This window comes from Myxine glutinosa, chromosome 3 (assembly GCF_964187855.1).
Source record: "Myxine glutinosa chromosome 3, kmMyxGlut1.1, whole genome shotgun sequence".
Classification (NCBI taxonomy): domain Eukaryota; kingdom Metazoa; phylum Chordata; class Myxini; order Myxiniformes; family Myxinidae; genus Myxine; species Myxine glutinosa.
Genome location: NC_136263.1, coordinates 104,440,675 through 104,464,082, shown reverse-complemented (window position 1 = coordinate 104,464,082; position 23,408 = coordinate 104,440,675). Strand labels below are relative to the sequence as shown.

Below are 23,408 nucleotides of genomic sequence, written 5' to 3'. Positions count from 1 at the left end.
CAAACGACAAGCTCCTGCTTTGAAAGCTCCTCTTGCTTTGCGGCAAACGCTGCACGTGACACGAGCGCCATCCGACGGCAGCTCGTACGAACTACACGCTCTTGCTCCAGCACATGAAACTGCAGATGGCTGCGATCCTTCTCGCGTGACGCGAGCGCCATCTGACGGAAGCTCGTACGAACTACACGCTCTTGCTCCAGCACGGCCAACTATGCGCTTGGCACGGGGGCCCTCCGTAGGCTGCTCAAACGACCGGAAAACTGCAGCCGGTGTGGGATCCACACGCGAAACGCGATCTTCTCGCTCGGACGGCTCGATACCTGCCGGATCCTACGGCCTTGCTCAGGCAATTATTCCGCTCATGGTCGAAGGCATTTTTGCGTGGGCCTTAGTCGACACGGGGTCTACGGATAGTTTTATCGATCAACGGCTGGTGCGTCAACATGTGTGGCTGGTCCTCGGGACTACACGACGGATCTTCATGGCCTCCCAAGGACTTAGGCTCAGCACAAAGGGGGAATGTCGATTGAAACTTGTGATAAAGGGACGCATGTTTCCAGATGTACATCTCATGGTCTTGCCTGCATTATGTGCTGACATTCTGTTAGGACACGATTTTCTTAAGCGACATGGATGTTTGGAAATGGAATTCGGTGGGACGGACACGCTTGCTGTGTGTGCACTCGCGAAAATGGACATTGAGCCTCTTTTGCTGTTCCCCAACCTGACCACTGACTGCACTCCTGTAGCAGTAAAATCACGGCGCTACTCACGAGCAGACGCGCAATTCATTGCGGAGGAAACGGCCCAGCTCTTAAAGGAAGGTATCATAGAACCTAGCTGGTCGCCGTGGCGGGCCCAGGTCGTAGTGGTGCGAAGTGAGGCCCATCGCCGATGCATGGTAATCGACTACTCACAGACGGTTAATCGCTTTACACAGCTGGACGCCTACCCCTTACCGGGGATGGACGCGCTAGTACGACAGGTGGCCCAGTACTCCGTCTACAGCACTCTCGATCTGCGTAGTGCGTATCATCAGATCCCCATCTCTAGGGCTGATCGCATCTATACCGCCTTTGAATCGGGTCAAAGGTTATACCAGTTCACCCGACTACCTTTTGGGGTGACGAACGGGGTCTCCTGTTTTCAGAGGGCTATGGACGACCTCGTTACTAAGGAGAACTTGACAGATGTCTTTGTATATCTGGACAATCTTATGGTTTGTGGGTATGACCAGGGGCATCACAATGCTAATCTGAAGCGCTTCCTCGAGGTCGCGCAGATGTATCGCCTAACCATGAATGAGGCTAAGTGTCACTCTCTACGCACGATAGATCTTCTGGGGTACACCGTGACCCATGGCTCTGTCTCTCCGGATAAGGAGCGTCTGCGACCTTTGCTTGATATGGCTCCGCCTAGCGATCGAGCTTCGCTGAAGCGCGCTCTCGGGCTGTTCTCCCACTATTCAAAGTGGGTGCAAAATTTCTCCGTGAAGCTCCGCCCCCTCGTGGCCTGCGACACGTTCCCCATGAGCCCGGCCGCCTTGGCGGCCTTCGGGGGCCTTAAGGCCGACATCGCTGGCACCGCTTTGGTGACGATCGACGAGAGCGAATCTTTCGTCTTAGAAAGTGATGCCTCGGATCATGCGATAGCGGCGACTCTCTCCCAAGGGGGGCGCCCTGTGGCTTTCTTTTCGCGGACTCTCACCTCCGCTGAGCGGAGGAATTCGTCTGTCGAAAAGGAAGCATACGCGATCGTCGAGTCGATTCGGCGATGGCGACCGTACTTACTCGGGCGATGCTTCCAAATCATCACGGACCAACAAAGCGTTGCGTTCATGTACGACACCTTACATGCTCAACGTATTAAGAATGAGAAAATCACTCGCTGGCGTATCGAACTCGCCGACTTCTGCTGTACCATCAAATACCGCCCGGGGAAGGATAACCTGGTCGCCGATGCCTTATCGAGGCCGGCTACGTGCGCGGGTATCATAACTCTGGAGGGTCTGCGCACTTTGCACGACACTATGTGTCATCCAGGGGTGGCGCGTTTCGCTCATTTTGTGCGTAGTGGTAATCTGCCATACTCGATTGAGGACATCCGCCGGATCTGCCGTGACTGCGCTATATGTGCGGAACTCAAACCGCGTTTTTACAACCCTCCCATGGGGACGCTGGTTAGGGCTACTAGACCGTGGGAGAGATTGGCGATGGATTTCAAAGGACCGCTGCCGGAGTCGAGTAACTCTCGTTATCTGCTCACTATCATTTATGAGTACTCACGATTCCCTTTTGCTTACACGTGCGGGGATATGACGGCTGCCACGGTCATACGGTGCCTGCAGAATTTGTTTTCTATGTTTGGGTATCCGGCCTACGTGCATACCGATCGGGGTGCGGTGTTCCTGTCTCAGGAGGTGAGAGGTTATTTGCTCCAAAATAATGTCGCTTCGAGTTACACCACACCGTACAGACCCCAGGCGAATGGGCAGATCGAATGCTTCAATGGGATTATATGGAGGGCCGTCATGCTAAGCCTCAGGACCCTCGGCCGGGGCCTCGATAAATGGGCTTGGTCGCTACCTGCTGCTCTGAACTCGATCAGGGCTCTCCTATGTACGGCCACCAACCAGACTCCTCACGAAAGACTGTTCCACCACCCAAGAAGCTCGGGTAGTATCCGATCTTTACCCAGCTGGCTCGCTGAGCCGGGGCCGGCCTATCTCAAACGAGCGGTTCGCACAAGCAAGTACGACCCCTTAGTAGATAAGGTGCAGGTACTCCAGGCTAATCCCGAGCATGCTCGTGTGATGACGGCAGATGGACGCGAGTCCACTGTCTCCGTACGCCATCTCGCCCCATGTGGGGTCATCGACCCTTATAGGGATATCGACGAACCGATCTACGAGTCTATGGACTCTACCGAAGCTTCCTCTATGGAACTTCTGCCGTCACTTCCGTCGTCACATACAACCCTGCCTGAAGGCTCTGAGGTGCCCCCTCCGACACCGGCCTCCAGCGGCTACTCCGAAGCAGGGGACTCCGGGCTTGGGGACGCCATGCCCGGTAGTTTCCGGACACGAGCTGACAGGGTAGTTCGCCACCCCGACCGCTACGGGTGGACCGACTGACATGGAATGACGTACCCCAATCAATTAATGCTGACGCTCGCTTGAGACCTGCCTAGCGGCAGTATAGTTCTAACGGCGGGGAGAATGTAGTGAAAATATACCAAAGGTGAACCCGGGAGTGATGCTCGCTTAAAACACTGAGGGGCGTCTATAAGACCTGGGACATCCGCGACGCTGAGCCACTCCTGTGACATTTACTATGACCTGTAGTCTTGTAGTCTTGAATGGTACGTACCCACACATATATGCTAGACTCGCTTGCTTTGACTATTATTATCGAGCCTTTCTGTCTGATGCCAAGATCCTGATATATATTGCATGATTGTATTTTATAGGATGATGCCAAAGATCTAATTGTGATTAAACCTACCTATGGGACAAAGTTGTGGACCTGATTGATTTCCACGACAACATGCACCTGTGGTAGACCCACCCAAACCCAACAAACCTGACCAACACTCTTCAATCGATACCCCACCTTCTGACAAATCCAGCAAATGTGCTAACCCTTTTTTCTCAGTTTACCACCAAAGCTCTTAAACGAACCACCTCCAAGCATTTACAGCAGGAAAGACACCCCCCCCCACCCCCCCCCCCCCCATCAACCAGAACGTCATCCACATAAACACCCAATACACTGTTTATAACCGCTCATGCATTTGTCCCTGGCCTTGCACTTATCCAGTGACATCTGCTTCCTCTCATCCTCTTATTTTTCAGGTTTTATACCCCTAGTGGGTTGATCACCGTCACGCTGAGTAGACTCGACACTTAAGTGATCCATTTCTTCAATGTCATTTTTTGTTAGTGAGATTGTCCTCACTAACGGATATTTTTGTCCGGTAGACAAATTTAAGCATACAAACTAATATCTCTAGCACAGACTTGGCAAAAAGCTCTACTAGGGGAAAATGAATTTGAAGGAGATTTCCTCTTGTCTTTCACAGGCACAAGGCCAGAAATGTTATGTAATTTATTTTTTTTAATTCGTCATCCTATCCAGAAACTATGTATTCTAGCTTGCATTATTTTCTCTTGTTAGTTAACACTAATCTTTTGTTGATTTGGATGCAGGTCTTTGAGGATAGACAATTGTGTTTCACACAAACCTACAACTGTGTTTCCTTTAACCAACAAACACTGGGAGTCTCCTGCCCATTTCCAGCAACATTCCATTCATCCCTCAGCGCCACGGCTTTATGCAGCCAAGTCATTGGACAGCTTGGAATACCCAGCACAACCTCAGCAAGGTGATTCTGCCCACAGCTTTTCTCATTCACTTTACAAGATCTATCATTCACATCACCAACCTTATGTACCTCAACGCGCAGCATGTACGCATCCCTAAAATGTCAACATTTGTCTTTGTCAACAGAAAACCTGTCATCACCTTCTTCTGCAAGAGGAGTGAATATGGCAAATGCAGAACCTAGGGGCATTTTATGTGAAACAACAGCCTCTTCCATTCGACCTCCTCGTCCTCCTGCTCGCCGAGATAGTTTGGGCGCAGCAAGACACCATGAGATGCAGCCTTCTCTTGGTATGTCAACAGGTCGCGGTGCAGTTTTGGCTGTGTGGTCTGTGGGGCTGGTGCACAAGGTGACATCAGGCCCAGTACGGCCTAACGAACCACAGTTTGCTGAAGCCCAAGCAGGAATGAAAATGGATGCAGTCGCACCTCAGGCTAAGGAGGTTCAAAATAAAGTTCCTCAGCCGACCATGACTGTAAAGAGCAGCCCAGCTGGGAATATAGAACTTAAACCAGTTGTACACAAAGATGCACTTTCACATTCTGCCAGCCTTTCTGTGTACAGTCCAACCAAAGAGGGAAGTGCAGACCAAGTCCATTACCATTCTGGGACCTCTGAGACATGCAGTCCAGTGGTGTTGTCGACTGTAGTTGGTCGAAGTGCTGCTGAAAGTACAGAATCGATTGGATTCTACAGAAGCCATGGTCACCTACAAGGTGATGCCTCTTTGGACACCAACCAGACTTCCAAGGAAAATGCTCCTCAAAATTATGTACAGGGTAATGATGATGATACATTGCTTGATGATCTAAATTTACCAAATTCAGATATATCAATTGGACAACTTTCTAATGCAATGTTTTTAACCGACGAAGAAATATCTAACACACAAGGCAAACTCATCTGTAATGCTGCTAATGTTTCTTTTGGTAATGCTGAACCACACACACGTGCATTACACCTCTCACCAGGTCATTCGGCAAACCTGGCATCCAAGGAAAGTTATGTTAGTCATATGCAGGGGACATCTGTCAAAATGCCACACCAAAGGCAAAATGACGACATTCTTCACCAGAATACAGCCAGGTCCTTGAGCCTGCAAGCATGTCTCCCTGAGACAGTTGGTGCAAAGCTTTTAGAGATTTACACAAATGCACGAAGAAGAAGTAGTTCAGATGTCTCATTTTCTGAGCAGAACAACAGTCATCTTAACGAACGGAACAAGTGGATTGCTCCTTCATCATCCTGCATGAGCAATAAGCAACGGCTAGGTGAACAGAGGTCATTTTCAACAGATAGTGTAATTTCAGCTGCTGCTACACCGATTCTTCACCATTTAACCCGAGGACAAAGTGGTAGGGTGTACATGCAAAATGATTTGACTATGCATGCATTCCATCACCCAACAGGCCGAAGCCGTAGTGCTGATATTCTGCTGGAGGAAGATGGAGAGCATGAAGATGAAGTGGAGAGCACAGACAGACAGGATACCCAGAAGTACAGAGACAGTTTGAAGCAGGCGCAAGGCAGAGTTCTGCGGGAAACCTCATTCAGACGCAATGATCTCAAGATTGGGGTGGTCAGAAAGGGTCAAACCTTTAACACAGATTCAAACCAGCAGGAAAGACAATGGATGTGGTTGGATAGACAGTGGTCTACCTCAAAGCAACATGAACCAAAAGAAAGGAAATCTGTCCATCCAGACACGTCGGAGCCATCAAATATGGAAACCGCAACCCAAGGATGTAATTCCCACTTTAGGTACCCACGAGGTCAGACGCTACAACGTCTGCATGCTGCGGCAAGACAGTGCTCATATTCTGAACCTGAAAAAATGCATGAAGTTGGCAGAATGAGCACAGGTATAATGAGGCCAATTCCTTCACAGAGCCGCCCGCAGTTGAAAGCCGTCCAACAAAGTGCCTTGCAAAGGTTTCTCCAGAGGAAGACTGGCCGATTTCATCATAATGAGGAAGCCAATGAAAATGTATCTCCTGCAAGTAATCTTGGGCAGCAGCTAATGAACAGACAATTGGCGTTTGAAGGTGAGCAGAGAGGGAATACACGAGGAAGTATGATTTTACGTAACATGAGCTCACCTGAGGGAGCTCACTCTTTTGCTACCTTTCCCGAGAAATCTCATCGTGCATATGTGTCTGAAATAAATCTTAGCTCCTTACCCCTTGATTCTTTGGTTGGGAGGAGGCAGCAATGGCTTGCAGCAGAAAGTGGACAAGGACTAAATGCAAAGAACAATGTGACAGATGCACAAACTGGAAGTGCCTTGCAATCAGCAAACAGAAATAGATGTGGCCTGTCAAGGGAGCATGAAAAAGCATCTTCTCTTGAAGACCTCCTAGAAAGGTCTTCACCTACACGTGAATATCTACATACACGCTCCTCCTCCTCTCCTTCTCCTAACTGCACTAATGTGGTAAGACTTCCTTTATTATTTACTCTTATGATTACTGTACTGTTTACTCTTGTGATTATCATCAGACTGCATAGCCAAGCTACTCTTGCATTTGGTTTTTTGTGTGTGTAATGTAAATCACTGAAAGCAAGCAAAAAGCGAAATCAAGAAAAAATAATATCAACTGTATTCGTAGTTGAGCCTCCCCTTCAGAGGATATCCTATGGGATATGGTGAGGCTCATACCTGTCGTATGGTTTGTTTCTACAATTAGTGCCCCCAATTTTAATGGTACCTCAGCTTCTAAGATCCCCAAATTATGTAAGTGGTGGGTTGCCTGCACTGATGTTGTACACCTGGTGTTTGATTTGTGTCCTTGACCTGCTCTTTTCAGATTGTGACCTAATTAATTTTAAAAAACACCTCTGTGATCATAATTTGAATAATAATCTTCTGAGATTCATGATGAGTTTTTTTGGATGGATTGTAGATGGTGACACATTTTCTTAATTTGCACTCTGTCCCGAAATGTTGAAAGTCAAGGTCATTTAAAAAAATGGCCATCATTGGATTATGGGTGCTGCTTTGTGATTACAGATATGTAGTTTTACATATCACTCAAGTGATTTTTTTTTTTTACGCCTCCGCCGTGGAAGTCGCTGGAGGCATTGTTTTTGGGTTGTCAGTCTGTGCGTCTATCTGTCTGTGTGTCTGTGAAGGGTTTTCGTTACCGCGATAACTTGAGAACAGCAGAAGTGGTCTAAGTCAAACTTGGTGCAGGGATTATAATGAGGTAAAGACAAAAGGATTCGATTTTTGGTTCAGGAGGCAAAGGTCAAAGGTCATGTTAGGTGAAAAGCCTGTTACTGCGATAACTTGTGAACCAGTGATAGGATTTTGACCAAAGTTGGTACAAGTATGTACTATGATGCAAAGATGAACCCATTTGATATTGGGGCCAAGAGGTCAAAGGTCAGGGTCTGTAATTTGGTTTTTGTTACCACGATAACTTAAGAACAGCTGAAGGGAACTATGTCAAACTTGGTACAAGTATGTATAATGATGTAAAGAAAAATGCATTAGATTATGGGGTCATGAGGTCAAAGTCCACAAGTCTCGTTAGGTAAATATTCTGACCGCTAACTCGTGAACCATTGATGGGATTTTGACCAAACTTGGTGTAAGTATATATTATGATTAAAATATGAACTGATTAGATTTTTGCATCAAAGGTCAGAGGTCATGTCAGGTAAAAATGTGATAATTAAGAACTGCTGAAGTGATTTACATCAAACTTGTACAAGTATGTATAATGATGTAAAAATGTGGGTGGAGGCATACCAGTTGATGTTGTGACATTCTACTTTTGTATTGTATGGATGTGTTGAAGGATAGAGGGAGAGAATTACCTTTTTTTTCCAGCCATATTTGTAGTATCATCATGAGATTTGGAAGTGTGGACAAGTTAAAAGAGCACCATACAGCCTACATCTTAACACTAAAGCACAAAATACATGTCACATCACATAGAGCAAGCAAGACAAACAGCCACATCCAAAGGAAGATTGACAAGCAGAAAACCTTTTTTTTAAAATTATCTTTCAATTAATTTATTTTGAGGTTTGAGAGCTGGACAACTAACTGCCTTCGTTGCTAAAATATAACGGGCTCTGAAAATCTCAACATGTTTTGTAACATAGAAAACACTAGGATGGCACTCAGTAGAGAGCATACCTCCGCCAGGTGAACAGTTTACATTTAAAAGATTCTACTAGCCTGATCCGGATCTGGATCTTCACCAAAATCGAATTGATTCGTCCTTGTCACACACACAACCTTTCCACCACGTTTCGTGCAAATCCGCCCATAACTTTTTGAGATACCCTGCTATATATCGTTTTTGGCCCGATCTCTCAATGGTGAAGAATCACTTAAAAAATTCTACGAGCCAGATCCGAATCCGGATCTTCACCAAAATCTAATCGTTTCGTCCTTGCGACATACACTACCACTCTGCCAAATTTCGTCTGAATCCATCCACAACTTTTTGAGATATCTTGTTAAAAGACAGACAGACAAACAGACAGACAGATAAACAAACAAGAAGACATCATGCAGAGCACGATACTTGCAAAATCCGCTCCCCCCCCCCCCTCCCCAAGAAAAAAAAATTCCATTGATACAGCAAATTGTCCATTTCATCAAGATTAAAATTGACAAACTTGATCAAAGCTCGGGTCAATAGGAAGAAAAGTGACGATTTTTCAGATGAAAAATTATGATTTTGGAAGGTTGACCTTGAGTTGACCTTTGATCGAAAATAGTTGGTTTCCCTATTTAGTGACTCAATGTGCAAATGCTGTTCAATGTTCAAGTCAATCGGATGAAAATTGACGGTTTTTCAGATGAAAAGTGATGATTTTGGAAGTTTGACCTTGAGTTGACCTATGACCTTTTGACCTCGAAAATAGTATGTTTCCCAATTTAGTGACTCGATATGCAAATGCTGTTCAATTTTCAAGTGAATCGGTTGAGAATTGATGGCTTTTTAGATGAAAATTGATGATTTTTAAAATTCGACCTTAAGTTGACCTTTGACCTTTTGACCTCGAAATCAATAGGCTTCTCAATTTGGACGACTTATACAACTTGGTGAAGTTTCGTGATGATCGGTTTGGAATTGTGACCTGTAGGCCGGTGACAAACAGACAAACACAGAACCACAAATGGAACCGACCAATATACTTGAAAAATCTTCGATTTTTCAAGTAACAAACAGGGGTGAAAACATAACCTCCATCCACCTTTGGTGGCGGAGGTAATAAAATAAGTGTAATTGATAGATATAGTGAAATATATTCTCAAGATGCTTTCTCACTGAATTTATTCTTCAGTTTTGTAATCAACCTGTTTTGAATGCAATATTGTTTCCTTATCATGTAACACAAATAACCTGCCAAAGATGTACAATGACACCTGACTTAAGTGCATTATTATTTTTCTGCTTTCCTACCAAATCTCATCTGAGGTTTGGTAAATAACATTGTTGTTTTGGTCATAATTTTATCTGTGCATTTGCATTTGTGTGTCCGCCTTTCCATCCGTCCTCATCTTCACCTGCTTGTGCTAGGATGTATAAACCAGCATTCATCATTTCAGCCATTTACCTTCAGAAGGTATACACACCCCTTGACTATTTTCACATTTTGTTTTTACAACCTGAATTTAAAATTGATTGAATTGAGATTTGTTGTCACTGATCTGCACATAATACCCCATATTGTCAGTGGAATTTTTTTTTCCAGAAATTTTTATAAAACAATTAAAAATGAAATACAGAAATATCTAATTTGCATAAGTATTCAACCACCTGAGTTAATCTTCTATCTTATATTATATATATATAAAAGAAAGTTTTTGTTTGTTTGTTTGCTTAGCACAGGTTCAGTTTGTTTATCTGCAGAAAGATAGGAGGAAACCTCTGAAACAAAAAATGTCGGGACGGGCCCCGGGAAGGTTATAGGCTAGGTGGCGAGGCCGCCTCGGCCGGGCTGGGCCCGTTTCGCAATTAAAAGCTGAGCTGAATTATAGTAGTCAATCTTCTCCGGCCGCGAGTAAAAGCTGAATTATAGTAGTAAATGAATGAAATGCGGCCGCGGCCGGATAGTCAAACTCCGCTGCTTCGCAAGGCTGCATTTTATTCCTTTTTTAGTACAGAAGATTAAATTCATTCAAAAAGAACCCGGGCAACACCCCGTGCATTCAGCTAGTACTTCATAAAAGTGCATTTGGCAGCAATTACAGCTTCGAGTCTTCTTGGTTATGTCTGCATCAGCTTTGCACATCTGGATTTGGGGAGTTTATCCCATCTTCCTTGCAGGTTTGATCAAACTCTGTGAAGTTGTATGGGGAGCGTCGGTGAACAGCAATCTTCAAGTGTTTCCACATATTCTCAATGGGATTCAAGTCTGGCCTTTGGCTGGGCCACTCAAGAACTTTCTTGTTCTGAAGCCATTCCAGTGTTGCTTTGGTTGTATATTTGGGGTCATTGTCCTGTTGGAACATAAATCTTCGCCGCAGTCTAAGGTCTTTTGCACTCTGAAGCAGGTTCTCCTCAAGGATTTGCCTGTATTTGGCTCCATTCATTGTTCCCTCTATTCATACAAGTCTCCCAATCCCTGCCGCTGAAAAGCATCCCCATAGCATGATGCTACCACTACCATGCTTCACGGTAATGATGGTGTTTGATGACTAATGAGCTGTGCTTGGTTTTTGCCAGACATACCACTTTGCATTGAGGCCAAAAAGTTCAATTTCCTTCTCATCAGACTACAGAATATTTTGACACATGCTCTGAGTCTTTCACGTGCCTTCTTGCAAACTCCAGGTGTGCTGTCATGCTTCTCCATGGTGTGCTTCTCAGGAGTGGCTTCCCATCTGGCCACTCTCCCATAAAGCCTAGATTTGTGAAGTGCTGCAGAGACTGTTCTCCTTCTGACAGGTTCTCCCATCTCAGCCAAGGAACTATATAGTTCTATCAGAGTGGTCTCTCTGACCAAGGTCCTTCTTGCCCGGTTGCTCAGTTTGGTCGGACGGCCAGCTCTAGCAAGAGTCTTGGCAGTTCCTTATTCTTTCCATTTCTTAATGATAAAGGTCACTGTGCTGTTCGGAACTTTCAACACATTAGAAATTGTTTTAAACCCTTCTGCAGATCCATGCCTCCTCACAATTATATCTCAGAATTATATGGACAGTTCCATGGACTTCATAGTAGAGTTTCTGCTCTGACATGCACTGTCAACTGTGGGACCTTATGTAGAAAGGTGTTTCTTTCTAAATCATGTCCAAGGAATTGAATTGGCCACAGGTGGACTCCAATCAAGTTGTAGACATCTCAAGGATGATCAAAGGAAATTGGATGCACCTGTGCTAAATTTGGAGTGTTATAGCAAAGGGGATACTTGTTGACTCAACACATTTCAGCTTTTCATCTCTCATTATTTTGTAAAACGTTATAAAAAAAAATCCACTGACATTTTGGGGTATTATGTGTAGATCAGTGACAGAAAATCTCAATTTAATCCATTTTAAATTCAGGCTGCAACACAACAAAATGTAAAAAGAGTCAAGGAGTGTGAATACTTTCTGAAAGCACTGTACGCAGTCCATCCACTACTACTCCTCCCGCACCCCTTGTCCTCCATCTCTTCTTCTTCATTTGCTGTCTGCCCCTCTCTGTAAATATTTATTCGTATCTGTTTGCTTTCCTTCACAATAAGTAAACGAAAGTCTTCATTATCATCAGACATCCCTTATTTCCTGTCATGCCTAATGATGCAAGGTGCTGTACATGGCAAAACTGGGTCTACTGAGTAGAGATGGGGAGGGGACAGGCAGAGGAGAATGGGGCAACAGAAATTTATAATAATAAAAGGGTGTGTGTTTGTGTTTGTGTGTTGTGTTTGTGTTTGTGCGCTTGTGAGCGCGCATGCACTTCTCCACCATAACTCCAAAACCATGAAATCTAACGGCCCCAAACTTTGCATGCATACGTATCGAACTCCAAGGGAGTACACACCTAAATAATGGGTGTTTGGTTGTGTTTAAATACCCCATTTGAAGATATTTGGGGAGTGCTCATCACGAAAAAAAGAAAGCCTAACCAAAATGTTGGTGCACCATCTTGGTCAGCCCTTTGTTACATTGCTGGGTTCTTAAGCCCCCATTTTGTTTTGGCCAATTCAAATGTGCCTTGGCTTGGAACCACGATGACCTCTAATTGACTAATTAAAGCATATACTTGAAATCTGAATTCAGATTTGAGGATCGGATGCCATACACGGAATAAGTATCGAAATCTGAAAAATTTAAGACATTAGCGATTCTTATAACTAATTGTATATCTTATAGCTAAGCTTTAAGCAGGGCTGCCCTTCCTCCTTCTCCATATTGCCAAAGCATTAAACTTAACTTTTACTGCTGTTCCAACAATTATATTGAGTGAAGAAAAGATTAAGGAATGTGCCTAAAAGTGTAACTTGAGTGCAATGAAAATAATTAACCAGCAGGATCAACGTGAAGGTTTCCGCAGTCATGCCTGGGTACTCCGTGGGGGAAATCTCTGTAGTTAGGAAGGCAGAATAAATCTAAATAAAGATTTAACTAAAAGAACTTGGCCCTTCTCCCTCCTCCTGCTATAGTCTATTTAATTTCTTTCCTTCCTTTAAAAAGTAGAAAGTACATCGATCGACAAGCAACGGCCAGTTTCAAGGTAAACCTCTGGGGTTGTAGTTTTGATGTACCGTGTGTGTCATTGGTTGTCATCTCCAAGTGTGTGTGTGTGTGTGTGTGTGTGTGTGTGTGTGTGTGTGTGTGTGTGTGTGTGTGTGTGTGTGTGTGTGTGTGTGTGTGTGTGTGTGTGTGTGTGTGTGTCGGCGCTTACCTGCATGGGTCCACCGGACGTCTTCAAACCTGCGATAATTAACTCAAACCGACACGGAATCACAATGTACAAAAATACCGGCTTTATTGAAGAAATGCCGGTAACAAAGAATGCACGATAAAAATAAGATTCCTAAATGGGACGTCCTCACACAGACCCGTATACACAAAGGGAAAAAATAACTGGAAAATAAATGTGTGTGTGTTTCTCAACTAGGCACTTAGCTCAGAGCGTCTCCTGAACCTCATTGGGAATCGTCCAGGCCCCGAGCGCACATTCCGGGTGCGGCACAGGCCCTGGCGGGAAGTAGGCCTCAGCGCTCCCTCGTTCACTCAGCCGTGCTTGTCCTCATCGTCTGCCTCACCAGCACCCACGTCTCCCAGCACAAGAGCGCGATGAACTGTGGCTGCACGGCACCAATGTTCCAACGCAAGAGCTTATCGGCGACTGTTCACCTCTGGTCCACAAGCCGAGAGAAAGCCAAGAGCGCTCGTGAACTTTGACCGTTTGTTCTGAAATCCCGAAGCAGAGAGATTTTAAATCGTGACCGTTCTCAATGAATGTCCCTCGCTCAAGAGCGCACCGTATATGTGACCGTTCGCTATGGAGGCCAGCCCAGAGAGAGCGATCAAACCAAAGACACAAAATGTCGGGAACACGACTGTTCGCCACTAAACCCAGAAAATCAGAGAGAAAATGTCGGCCCTCCAACTCCTTTGTACTCAAGGCTCTGACGTCATCTGACGCCTGCGTGTCTGCTCCTATCAGCTAGTGCCATCTCATCGCTCTTGGTGTCCTGCTCAATCACTGCTCTTCGGGGGCATGGCCTCCCGGACCTGCCTGCTTGATGTTACCATCCGTCGGTGGTTTCATAGGTGGTTGATGTTCAAAGTCCTGTCTCCGGTTGTTTTTATTTGGTGTTATAAATGCGTGATTTCTTGCTATGTGTGTGTGCTGCATTGTCATAAGGAACAGAGGAAAAAGAACAGAGGCCATTACATACAGGGGATTAATAACCTATAATCCCTAACTAATTAACATAACCCACACCCTTCATGATGGGAACGAAGATACGTGCTTACACGACATCCGGTCTAGACAAATTTCCTATGATACATGGGGTTTCTTCTTCTTCACGACTCTCGGAGCACACGACGTATACAATTCTACCTGGCTCTAAGGTAATCATTGTCTACCCCCCACAAATGTAACAGTATTGTCTGTGTTCATTGAACACCCACCCAATACCCCCCCCCCACCCCCCATCCCCCCTCATCCACCCCACTCCGACCATCCAGCTTAGTGTGTGTGTTTACCTTGAAGCAGGCCACCAAAAAGAATCTTATTTAAAAGACTAATAAGATATAAACAATCTCCTTCCTTCTGCAGGACTTTTCCCTCCTGCACCTCCCCCACTATCATCATGACATGCCACACAAGTTAGAGGGTACAACTTCGTACCAATATTATTGGAAGGTCAATTAACACAGGTGATATGGGCTAAATGTCCTTTTGCTGTGCTTCATTAACTGTAACTGTGTAAGAAGAGAACAAGGTAAAGAAAACAAAATCTGCAACGCTTGTCAACTGACACCACCATGACCAGCATTCCAAACCCACCTTCCCAGCATGATGTGAAAATAAACTACAGATTTCGGCATGGTTGCTGCTGCAGACAGTTTCAGGGACTTTAACAATAATTTTTGTACAATGGAGAGGTTTTTGGGTTTTTTTGTTTTTTTTACATGTATGTTGTGACTCTGCAGGAACATCCTCACAACATTGCAACAGTAAGCAAGAAGTCAGTACCATATGTGTCTTCTCACCAGTACGATCAGAATCTCAGGTAAAAACTTTGTTAATTTATCTTATGATTCAAGTCTAGTTTTTGTTTTATTGCATTGTCATTGTTTCTCATCATATCATTGCCATGAATCTGCCATACATTGACTGCATGCTGCTCAACATTCAGTATAGTAGCTGCGTTTGTTCATATTGTGGGAACGTTCAAACATTTGTGGCATTTTATTTTTCTAATTAATGTATCGCTATGCAGTTTTGAAGCCGAACTTCCATTTGTGGTATACAAGATGAAAAACATAGTGGGGGATTGGGAAGGGGTAGGGCTGTCAAAAACTTCTGCTATCTTTGCATCTATCTATAATTCCACTAATCTCTGTGTGTATGTTTGTTTGTACGTTTGTTTGTTTGTTTGTATGTCTGTGACCGCTGTTTCTCGACAACTACCGGTCCGATATACTTGAAACTTGCCAGGTATATTGCTGGGGACCCGAGGATGTGCCTTTTCAAGGTTTCATATTAATCGGACAATTACTTACCGAGCTATGTCCAAAAAACGATTCAACCAATCAGAGAGCAGCGAGCTATCGCGTGTGCCGAACGTGGCGGACACACTCTGCCTCGGATGGCACATTTGAGAGCGTATTCATTTATTTCACGTTTGCAAACTATGTTGCCGTTAAACTATGTTTTAAAACTAATAAAAACTAATTTGCGATTCATCGTAACTGCGATATACGACCTTCCGGACAGTGAGGACTGCACTTCCGGCATCCAATCACAGAACGCGTTATTGCGTAGGCGTGGCCGATGTGAGAGCGAGCTGATGCTGAGCCCAGCGCGTGCGCCATTACGGTACGTAATTCGATTTCTTCCGGAGAAAATAATAATTTCTCGATTTCTTATGCGCATTATTTCTCCCAATTCAGTCAGAGCGAAGGGCGGAAGCGAAGAGCGTTGTTTTTTTTGTTTACGGGCGTACGGGCGGGGTAGAGCGTACGGGTAGCGTTTTTTTTTTTTTTTGGCACATTTGAGAGCGTATTCATTTATTTCACGTTGGCAAACTATGTTGCCGCTATGTTGGCGTTAAACTATGTTTTAAAACTAATTAAAACTAATTTGCGATTCTTTCGCTTTCCTGCGCATTTGTGCACGCTATGGCGATTTCTTTACCAAACTCCGCTAGCCGTTAGCTTTGGACCAAACCATTTCATGTAAATAGAGGGGGGGGGGATTGTCACCGTACTCGCAAGCCGTTAGCTTTGGACCAAACCATTGCATGTAAATAGAGGGGGGGGGGGGGATATACTTTTAGATATATATATAGTACGGGCATGCCCTAGTGTAATAAATTAATGGTTCTTAACATTGAACAGGATAATGCATTTAGTCATTTAGATATTTTCTTTTCATTGATGGTCCTAACACATTTTCTTTCCATACACTCTTTAGAGAAAGAAGTGCAAGCTGCATTCAAAATGACACTCGTATGCAATCCGATTTGCGATTTGCCCAATTAAATCAGTTATACAAACAGAGAGACACTGCAGACAAACTCTGTCTGGGCAAACAAGCGCATCAAAACATTACCACTCACAAGGAGGATACGCCTCTGGTGTTCGAACGTGTTCGACTGGATAGCAACCGACAGACGTCTGATCGACTGTGGGGCTGCAGGTCTGCAGAAAGCCTCATTGAAGCCACCAGTGATCCAGTGGGACGAAACTCTTTTTCACTTGCAGGTTCCAGTAAAAGCCAGGACATAACTACAGAAGGAAGTGCTGCTGCAGAAGACGCACTATTTCTTCAAGGCCATCATAATGAGACACTGAAGTGTGAACACTCAAATACTTCATGTGCTACTAACCCAACATTGTGCTCAACCTCCAAAAGCCCAACAAAAAATGACAGCATAACCGAAAAGAATGTAGCCACTCCGGGCCCTCAATTCCAGTCTCTGAAAAACACACATCAGCCTGTTTTTTTGGCCGCAACAGCGAGTTTAGAAATGCCTCAAATAAACCTTGAGGCTGTGCCTTGCACAAGCACATCCAGGAGTCGGACTGACTCACAAAACAATTTCAGAGTTTCTGTCAGCCCCACTCAATATCCAAGGAGTTCAAAGGTATTGAGCCTGCATTCCTGTTCGTCACGAGAGGATGATGATGTTTTTTTGGATGGACCGACATCGTCTCTTTCTCCACAAGGAAGCGGGTAATATTGCTGGGTAATATTGATGTGGTAATACCTGCCGGGTAATATTGATGTGGACACAACACCTCGTACATAAAACCAAATGGTAAAATTGGTAAAACGAATTGATTTTTTAAAATCATCAAATCATACTCTCACTTTGGTCATTTTCCTTTTGAAAACATGGTAGATCAAAAGTTTTGTACATTGAAAACAAACCACATTAGTGGTGGATTTTGATAAAGTTGTATGTTCTTCCATGTTATGCAATTCACATCCAAGATCACTCAAATGTGTTGTCTAATACCTCATTTACAGAAAAATATTTGACATGAGAGAGTTCTGTTTTTAGTTGGAAATGTATTTTTTGAGGATGAAGAAGATGGAGGAACCATAAGTTTGTCCAAGTTGAGGTCTGCCTTATTCTTGATTACCTCAAAATGCCACGCAGTTAATTTCTGCCAAGATGCTGCTTTTGTCCCTCTCTTTTGTTGTACACCGCTCCTTTCCTATGCCATCTCCAGGCGCTGCATGACGTCATTGCCAGGCACCGAAGAGGGCCCGGCAATGAGGCGCACTGAAAGGGAGTACAGTCATCCCTCGCTATATCGCGGTTCACTTTTCGCGGATTCGGTACATCGCGGTTTTTTCTCGCTAGTATATGTAAAATTATATCGCGGATTTTTCGCTATATCGCGGGATTTTGCGGTATAAATGTATTTTTATATACTATTATTTTAAATATTTTTGTGGTAAAATAAGCATTTTCTAGCCTAAAAAATTAAAAAACGTAAAGAAATAAGAAAAATACAGTATTTAAAACATATTACAAGAAATAAAATACTGTACATAGTGTACAGTAGAAGGGTAGACAAAGAGTCGTGCGTATGGAAAACGCCAGTACATTCATCATCGTCATCACCTTCATCGTCATCAGTACTGCACAGCTAATTCATCATCATCTTCATCACGCAAGTTGTAGTATTGAAGAGCCGGGGCTCTTGCTTGATACGGACGAAATGACGGGCAAGACACAAACTCGTCCGAGAAGATATTTATTCTCAAAACCAACTCGGGAACACTGAAAAGCCCATTTATCGGGCTGCATTATAAAGCACAACCAGAAACCGAAAGCCACGCCTCTCAAGCGTGGCGTGCTTCGGTGAATCGGTGGTCACGTGATCAACAGGTGTAGCTGATTATACCCGCAAAGCGCGGCACGCTTTAGCGGTCACGTGACCAGCCACTCTCGCGCCGGGAATCCCCGCCGGTGACGTCACCGGCTGGAGCAAGGAGATTCTGATGCTGGTCTTGCTTGGGGAACCCATGGGTAGCTACAGTATCTTCAATGGTGAGTACCCATTAGAATTTTATATGTTGTTAAAATTACGTATGTTTAAGAGTGTAAAAAGTGTTTAAGAGTATAGGAAGTGTTTATAAGAGTATGGGAAAGGTTAATAAGAGTGTGGGGAGTTCATAATGCTTTAAAATATATATTAAAAAAAAAAAAAAATATGGTCGCTACTTCGCGGATTTTCGTTTATCGCGGGGGGTTCTGGAACGTAACCCCCGCGATAAACGAGGGTTCACTGTACTCGGTTTTCACTCCGTTTTCTTTCTTATTTTCTTTGTTTGTTTGTCCAGGCGATATCTCAGCCATCCTTTGAGCTAGGAAGCTGAAAATTTGGCACAATAGTGAGCAAGTGCTTTGGCAAAAACGATTTTTTTTTGTTTTTTGATTAATCAATTAATTGATTAGTTATTTAATTATTATCGATTAATCATGTACTTATTTATTTACTTTCTCATCTGGGCAATGGGCAATATCTCAGGCACCTTTTGAGCGAGGACGCTGATATTTGGACATGACAATGACCAAGTGATTTGGCTGTAAAGGCTATTTTGGATTGATTGATTAATCAATTAATCGATTAGTTATTTAATTATTCAATTAATGACTTCATTTAAAAAAATTTAAACTTACATTCGGATGAAACTGGTGGTTTAGGTATTCTATTAGCCAATTGATAAATTATTTAATTATTTTATGATTATTTATTTATTTTCTTTCTCATTTGGGCAATATCTCAGGCACCTTTTGAGTGAGGAAGCTGATATTTGTACATGACTGTGACCAAGTGATGTGGCTCTAAAGGATATTTTTAATTTATTGATTAATCATGTAATTTATTAATTATTTATTGATTAATTAATTTTTCTTTCTTTCAATTAATGACTTATTTAATTAATTTTCAAATAGTTACAGCTTGGGATGAAACACTGGTGGTTTAGGTATGCTATTAGCCAATTGATTAAGAAAATATTTTATGATCATTATTTATTGATTTACTTATGCAATTAATCAATTATTATACATCTCTCCCTCCCAATACAGTCTCTATGAGCTGCACGGCGGTATTGCCGGGCGCCACAGGCGCCCTGGCAATGCCGCGCTGGAGGATATTTATTTATTTGGCATTGTGGCAGTGTACTTTGAATGTATCTGTACTTTGTTGTACACTGTTCCTTTCCTATGCCATCTCCAGGCGCTGCATAACATCATTGCCGGTACTGAAGGGGGCCCGGAAATGATGCGCGCTGAAAGAGAGTACTCAGTTTTCACTCCTGCTTCTTTCTTGTTTGTTTTCTTGTTTGTTTGTTTGTCCGGGCGATATCTCAGCCATCCTTTGAGCTTGGAAGCTGAAATTTCGGCACAATAGTGAGCAAGTGCTTTGGCACAAACGATATTTTTGGTTTTTTGATTAGTCAATTAATTGATGAGTTACTTAATTATTATCAATTAATTAAGTACTTCCTTATTTCCTTTCTCTTCTGGGCAATATCTCAGGCACCTTTTGAGCTAGGAAGATGATATTTGGACATGACAATGACCAAGTGATTTGGCTGTAAAGGCTATTTTTGATTCATCAATTAATCGATTAATTATTTAATTCTTCCATTAATGACGCAATTGTTTTTGAAGTTACAGATTCGGATGAAATGGTGGTGATTTAGGTATTCTGTTGGCCAATTGATTAATTATTTTCATTATTTTATGATTTTTATTTATTTATTTTCATTATTAATCATTTATTTATTTTCTTTCTCATCTGGGAAATATCTCAGGCACCTTTTGAGCTAGGAAGCTGATATTTGGACATGACAATGACCATGTGATGTGGCTATAAAGGATATTTTTGATTTATTGATTAATCAATTAATCGATTAATTATTTATTAATTAATCAATTAATTATTAAATTCTTTCGATTAATGCCTTATTTAATTTTCAAAAAGTTACAGCTTCGGATGAAGCACTGGTGGTTTAGGTATGCTATTAGCCAATTGATTAAGAAAATATTTTATCATTATTATTGATTGATTTTAACTATGCAATTAATTAATCAATTATTGTACACCTCTCCCTCCCAATACAGTCTCTATGTGCTGCATGGCACTATTGCCAGGCGCCCCGGCAATGCCGCGCTAGAGGATGTTATTTATTTATTTGGCATGGGGGTGGTTTACTTTGAATGTATCTGCACTTGTTTTGTTTTTTCCTACCCCTCCCCTTCCCTAACAAAATATCCAGGCGTGGGCAAGGTGACTAAGGTTGGAAGGCAACACACTCATGTGGGGCCAATGAGGCAATACATATGTGAACGAAATTAGCAATGGAATGGATGAGCAGGAGTAGAGAGTAGAGGGAAGTAAAGAGCAACTTGCAAGTAGGCAGAGAAATGAAAACTATTTGGTTGAATTGTTGTGATGTTGTGAAAAGGTATCACAAAAATTATCAGTGGGAGTGGGGGAGGGTAGTTCCAGCACCCGTGTCATTCAACGGCACTGGAGATGCAGCTTGTGATGTAACGTAACGTTACAGCTGTCTGTCTCACACTGTCACAGAGCCTTTCCACTTTTTTAACCATGTTTTTTGAAACTGTTCAATGCCGCATTGAATCACTGCTCAAAAAAATGTGTGTGTATGTGTGTGCGTGTGTGCGTGCGTTTGCCATGTTTCCATCTCATACTTTTTGACGCTTCATCGTGTGCCGAAACAGAGTTTGAAAATTCAGCATTTTATCTCGCAGACAGTGTTGTGTTAACATTCAAGAGTTGTTTGCTTCAACTTGCAGGGAAGCCAACTTTGGAGAAGAAGTGGAGATGAAGGGGAAAAGAGCAGAAGCTTTACCAGAGAATGGAGGGGAAATTATTTCTTGCAATCAATTGTCACCTTTGAACACAAGACATGACACAGCACTCCTTTCTGAACCATCAATGCAAAATGGCCAAGGTAACTTAAATAAATCAAGGTCCACTTTGATCTCCAAATGAAGGAAAGCATTTTTCTGTTATGCAATATTCAAGTTTTTAATGCCATTTTAGAGGGAAAGGAATAATAATTTAAGAATTAAATGACAGCTTCCTGGTTTTTGTGTGTGTGAAAAGTGTAACTTTTCAGCTTTTCAAGATTTATTTAATTGTTTGATTTGTTTAATACCATAATCAGTGTCAGGCCTTGCATTAATCATTGGATCAGAAGGACTTTAGGAGTCCAAGAATAACAACAACCTGCCTGTAATTCAGAAGTTTGAGAATTTACATTGTGCATGCGCTTTCATTGTAACGTCTTTATTAATGCACTATGTGAAATAGTCTTTTGTAAAACCTTTACAAACAGAAATGCATCCATCACCAAAATGTCACCAAAACGAAACATTAATTAAAACAAACGTCACAAAACTGCAGTGCAGGGCTACTTGTTTTGGGTAACAGAAGAAGTGACTTTGGAAGTAACTTTGCAGTCACTACGAAGGGATTAGTGTTACGATTATATTTACTATAATATTAACGTTATGTTACCATTATTATTTAAATGATATTACTAAAAAAAAACCGAGGCTAATTCCTTACTTTCGCGTTATTTGTACCGCACACCGCTTTTCATTGATTCATGAACCATACACCGCTTCAATCTAGAAACTTTGCAATAATGACAGAGATTGTAGTGTTACGATTATATTTACTATATTATTGGTATTAACGCTATTATCATTATTATGAAAACAACACTACTGTAGTACTGTATTAAGAAACCTGGGCTAATTTGTCCAAAGTGGTCTGAAGGTGAGGCATGAAGGCATGAAGCCTAAGGCCTATACGTACTGTGTCGTTGGAAGATCTGTAATGTCTATGTGTTCGATATTTGAAGATCATTTTAACAATTGGTTTGTTTGTGTTTCACACTGAATGAGAAATGTAAAGGTAGAGCACGGCGATTGTAATATATGACAGGTTCGATGATAGGTTTGAGCATGGCTGTTCAGGTTCGAGCATGGCGTTCAGCCTGAACGACATGGGAATCAAAATGCCGGAGTGTGGAGTCAGCTGCTGTACGCCCTAATGACATCAGACATAATCACATCACCCTGTCATGTGACCAGATCCTCAGCTCTGATTGGTATACGTATGAGGGGACATACATACAAACATACATACGGACGGACAAGCATTGTTCTCGACTGCTTTGCCCTATGCCTTTGCCTTACGGCTATGCCGTAAAAAGGTATCTCTCTCCTCTGTGCATTTGTGATCGGGACAAATTCAGAGCCAAAGTACTGCCAAACTACAGGTTTGTTTTCCTATTCATGTTCCAATTTGTGTACAAAATATAACATTCATTTGAAATCAAGTTGTTCCTCAATCATAAACTAACGTTTGTGGACAGAAGGACAGGCACACAGAAGTGAACCAAATGCTTGATCCCGCTTTTCCCTTCGCATGTACGGGATATTTAAGTCAAATCCATTGGAAGAGCAATTGCTGCAGAAGCATAGTTTTTCGCTTTACATGCCTGTGTGTATGGGTTTACATGCCTGTCTCTTGAGACACTTGTGTGTATATGTGTGTATACGTATTTTCTTTTATTGTGGTGGACTCTTCCTTTCCCTTTACAGGAGGTTATTATTCGTTACCAAGGGCCTACCTTCTCCTGTACTTTCTACTTAAAATTACTCGTATGCTTTTTCATTTGAAGTCATTATTGGCATAAACCTCTTTGCATTCTTCATGCATTGCAATCTCGAAATAATTAACATCGGTAGAGTTACTACCCAACTTGTATGTAATCAAGTACATTCTTATCTCAAAGATTACTGATGTTGAGACAAGCGATCGA

General features: G+C 42.8%; 1 protein-coding gene across 2 annotated transcripts in view; it reads left to right on the top strand.

Annotated features, from left to right (window-relative positions):
- LOC137423302 (uncharacterized) overlaps nucleotides 1–23,408 on the top strand; it is a 90,645-nt gene that overhangs the window by 55,782 nt on the left and 11,455 nt on the right. For both annotated transcript variants that reach the window (XM_078774369.1, XM_078774368.1), the window contains exons 3-7: nucleotides 4,208–4,383; nucleotides 4,509–6,817; nucleotides 15,005–15,084; nucleotides 16,491–17,252; nucleotides 21,367–21,524. In XM_078774369.1, the coding sequence (XP_078630495.1) occupies nucleotides 4,208–4,383; nucleotides 4,509–6,817; nucleotides 15,005–15,084; nucleotides 16,491–17,252; nucleotides 21,367–21,524 (3,485 nt within the window). The remainder of the gene's footprint in view (nucleotides 1–4,207; nucleotides 4,384–4,508; nucleotides 6,818–15,004; nucleotides 15,085–16,490; nucleotides 17,253–21,366; nucleotides 21,525–23,408) is intronic.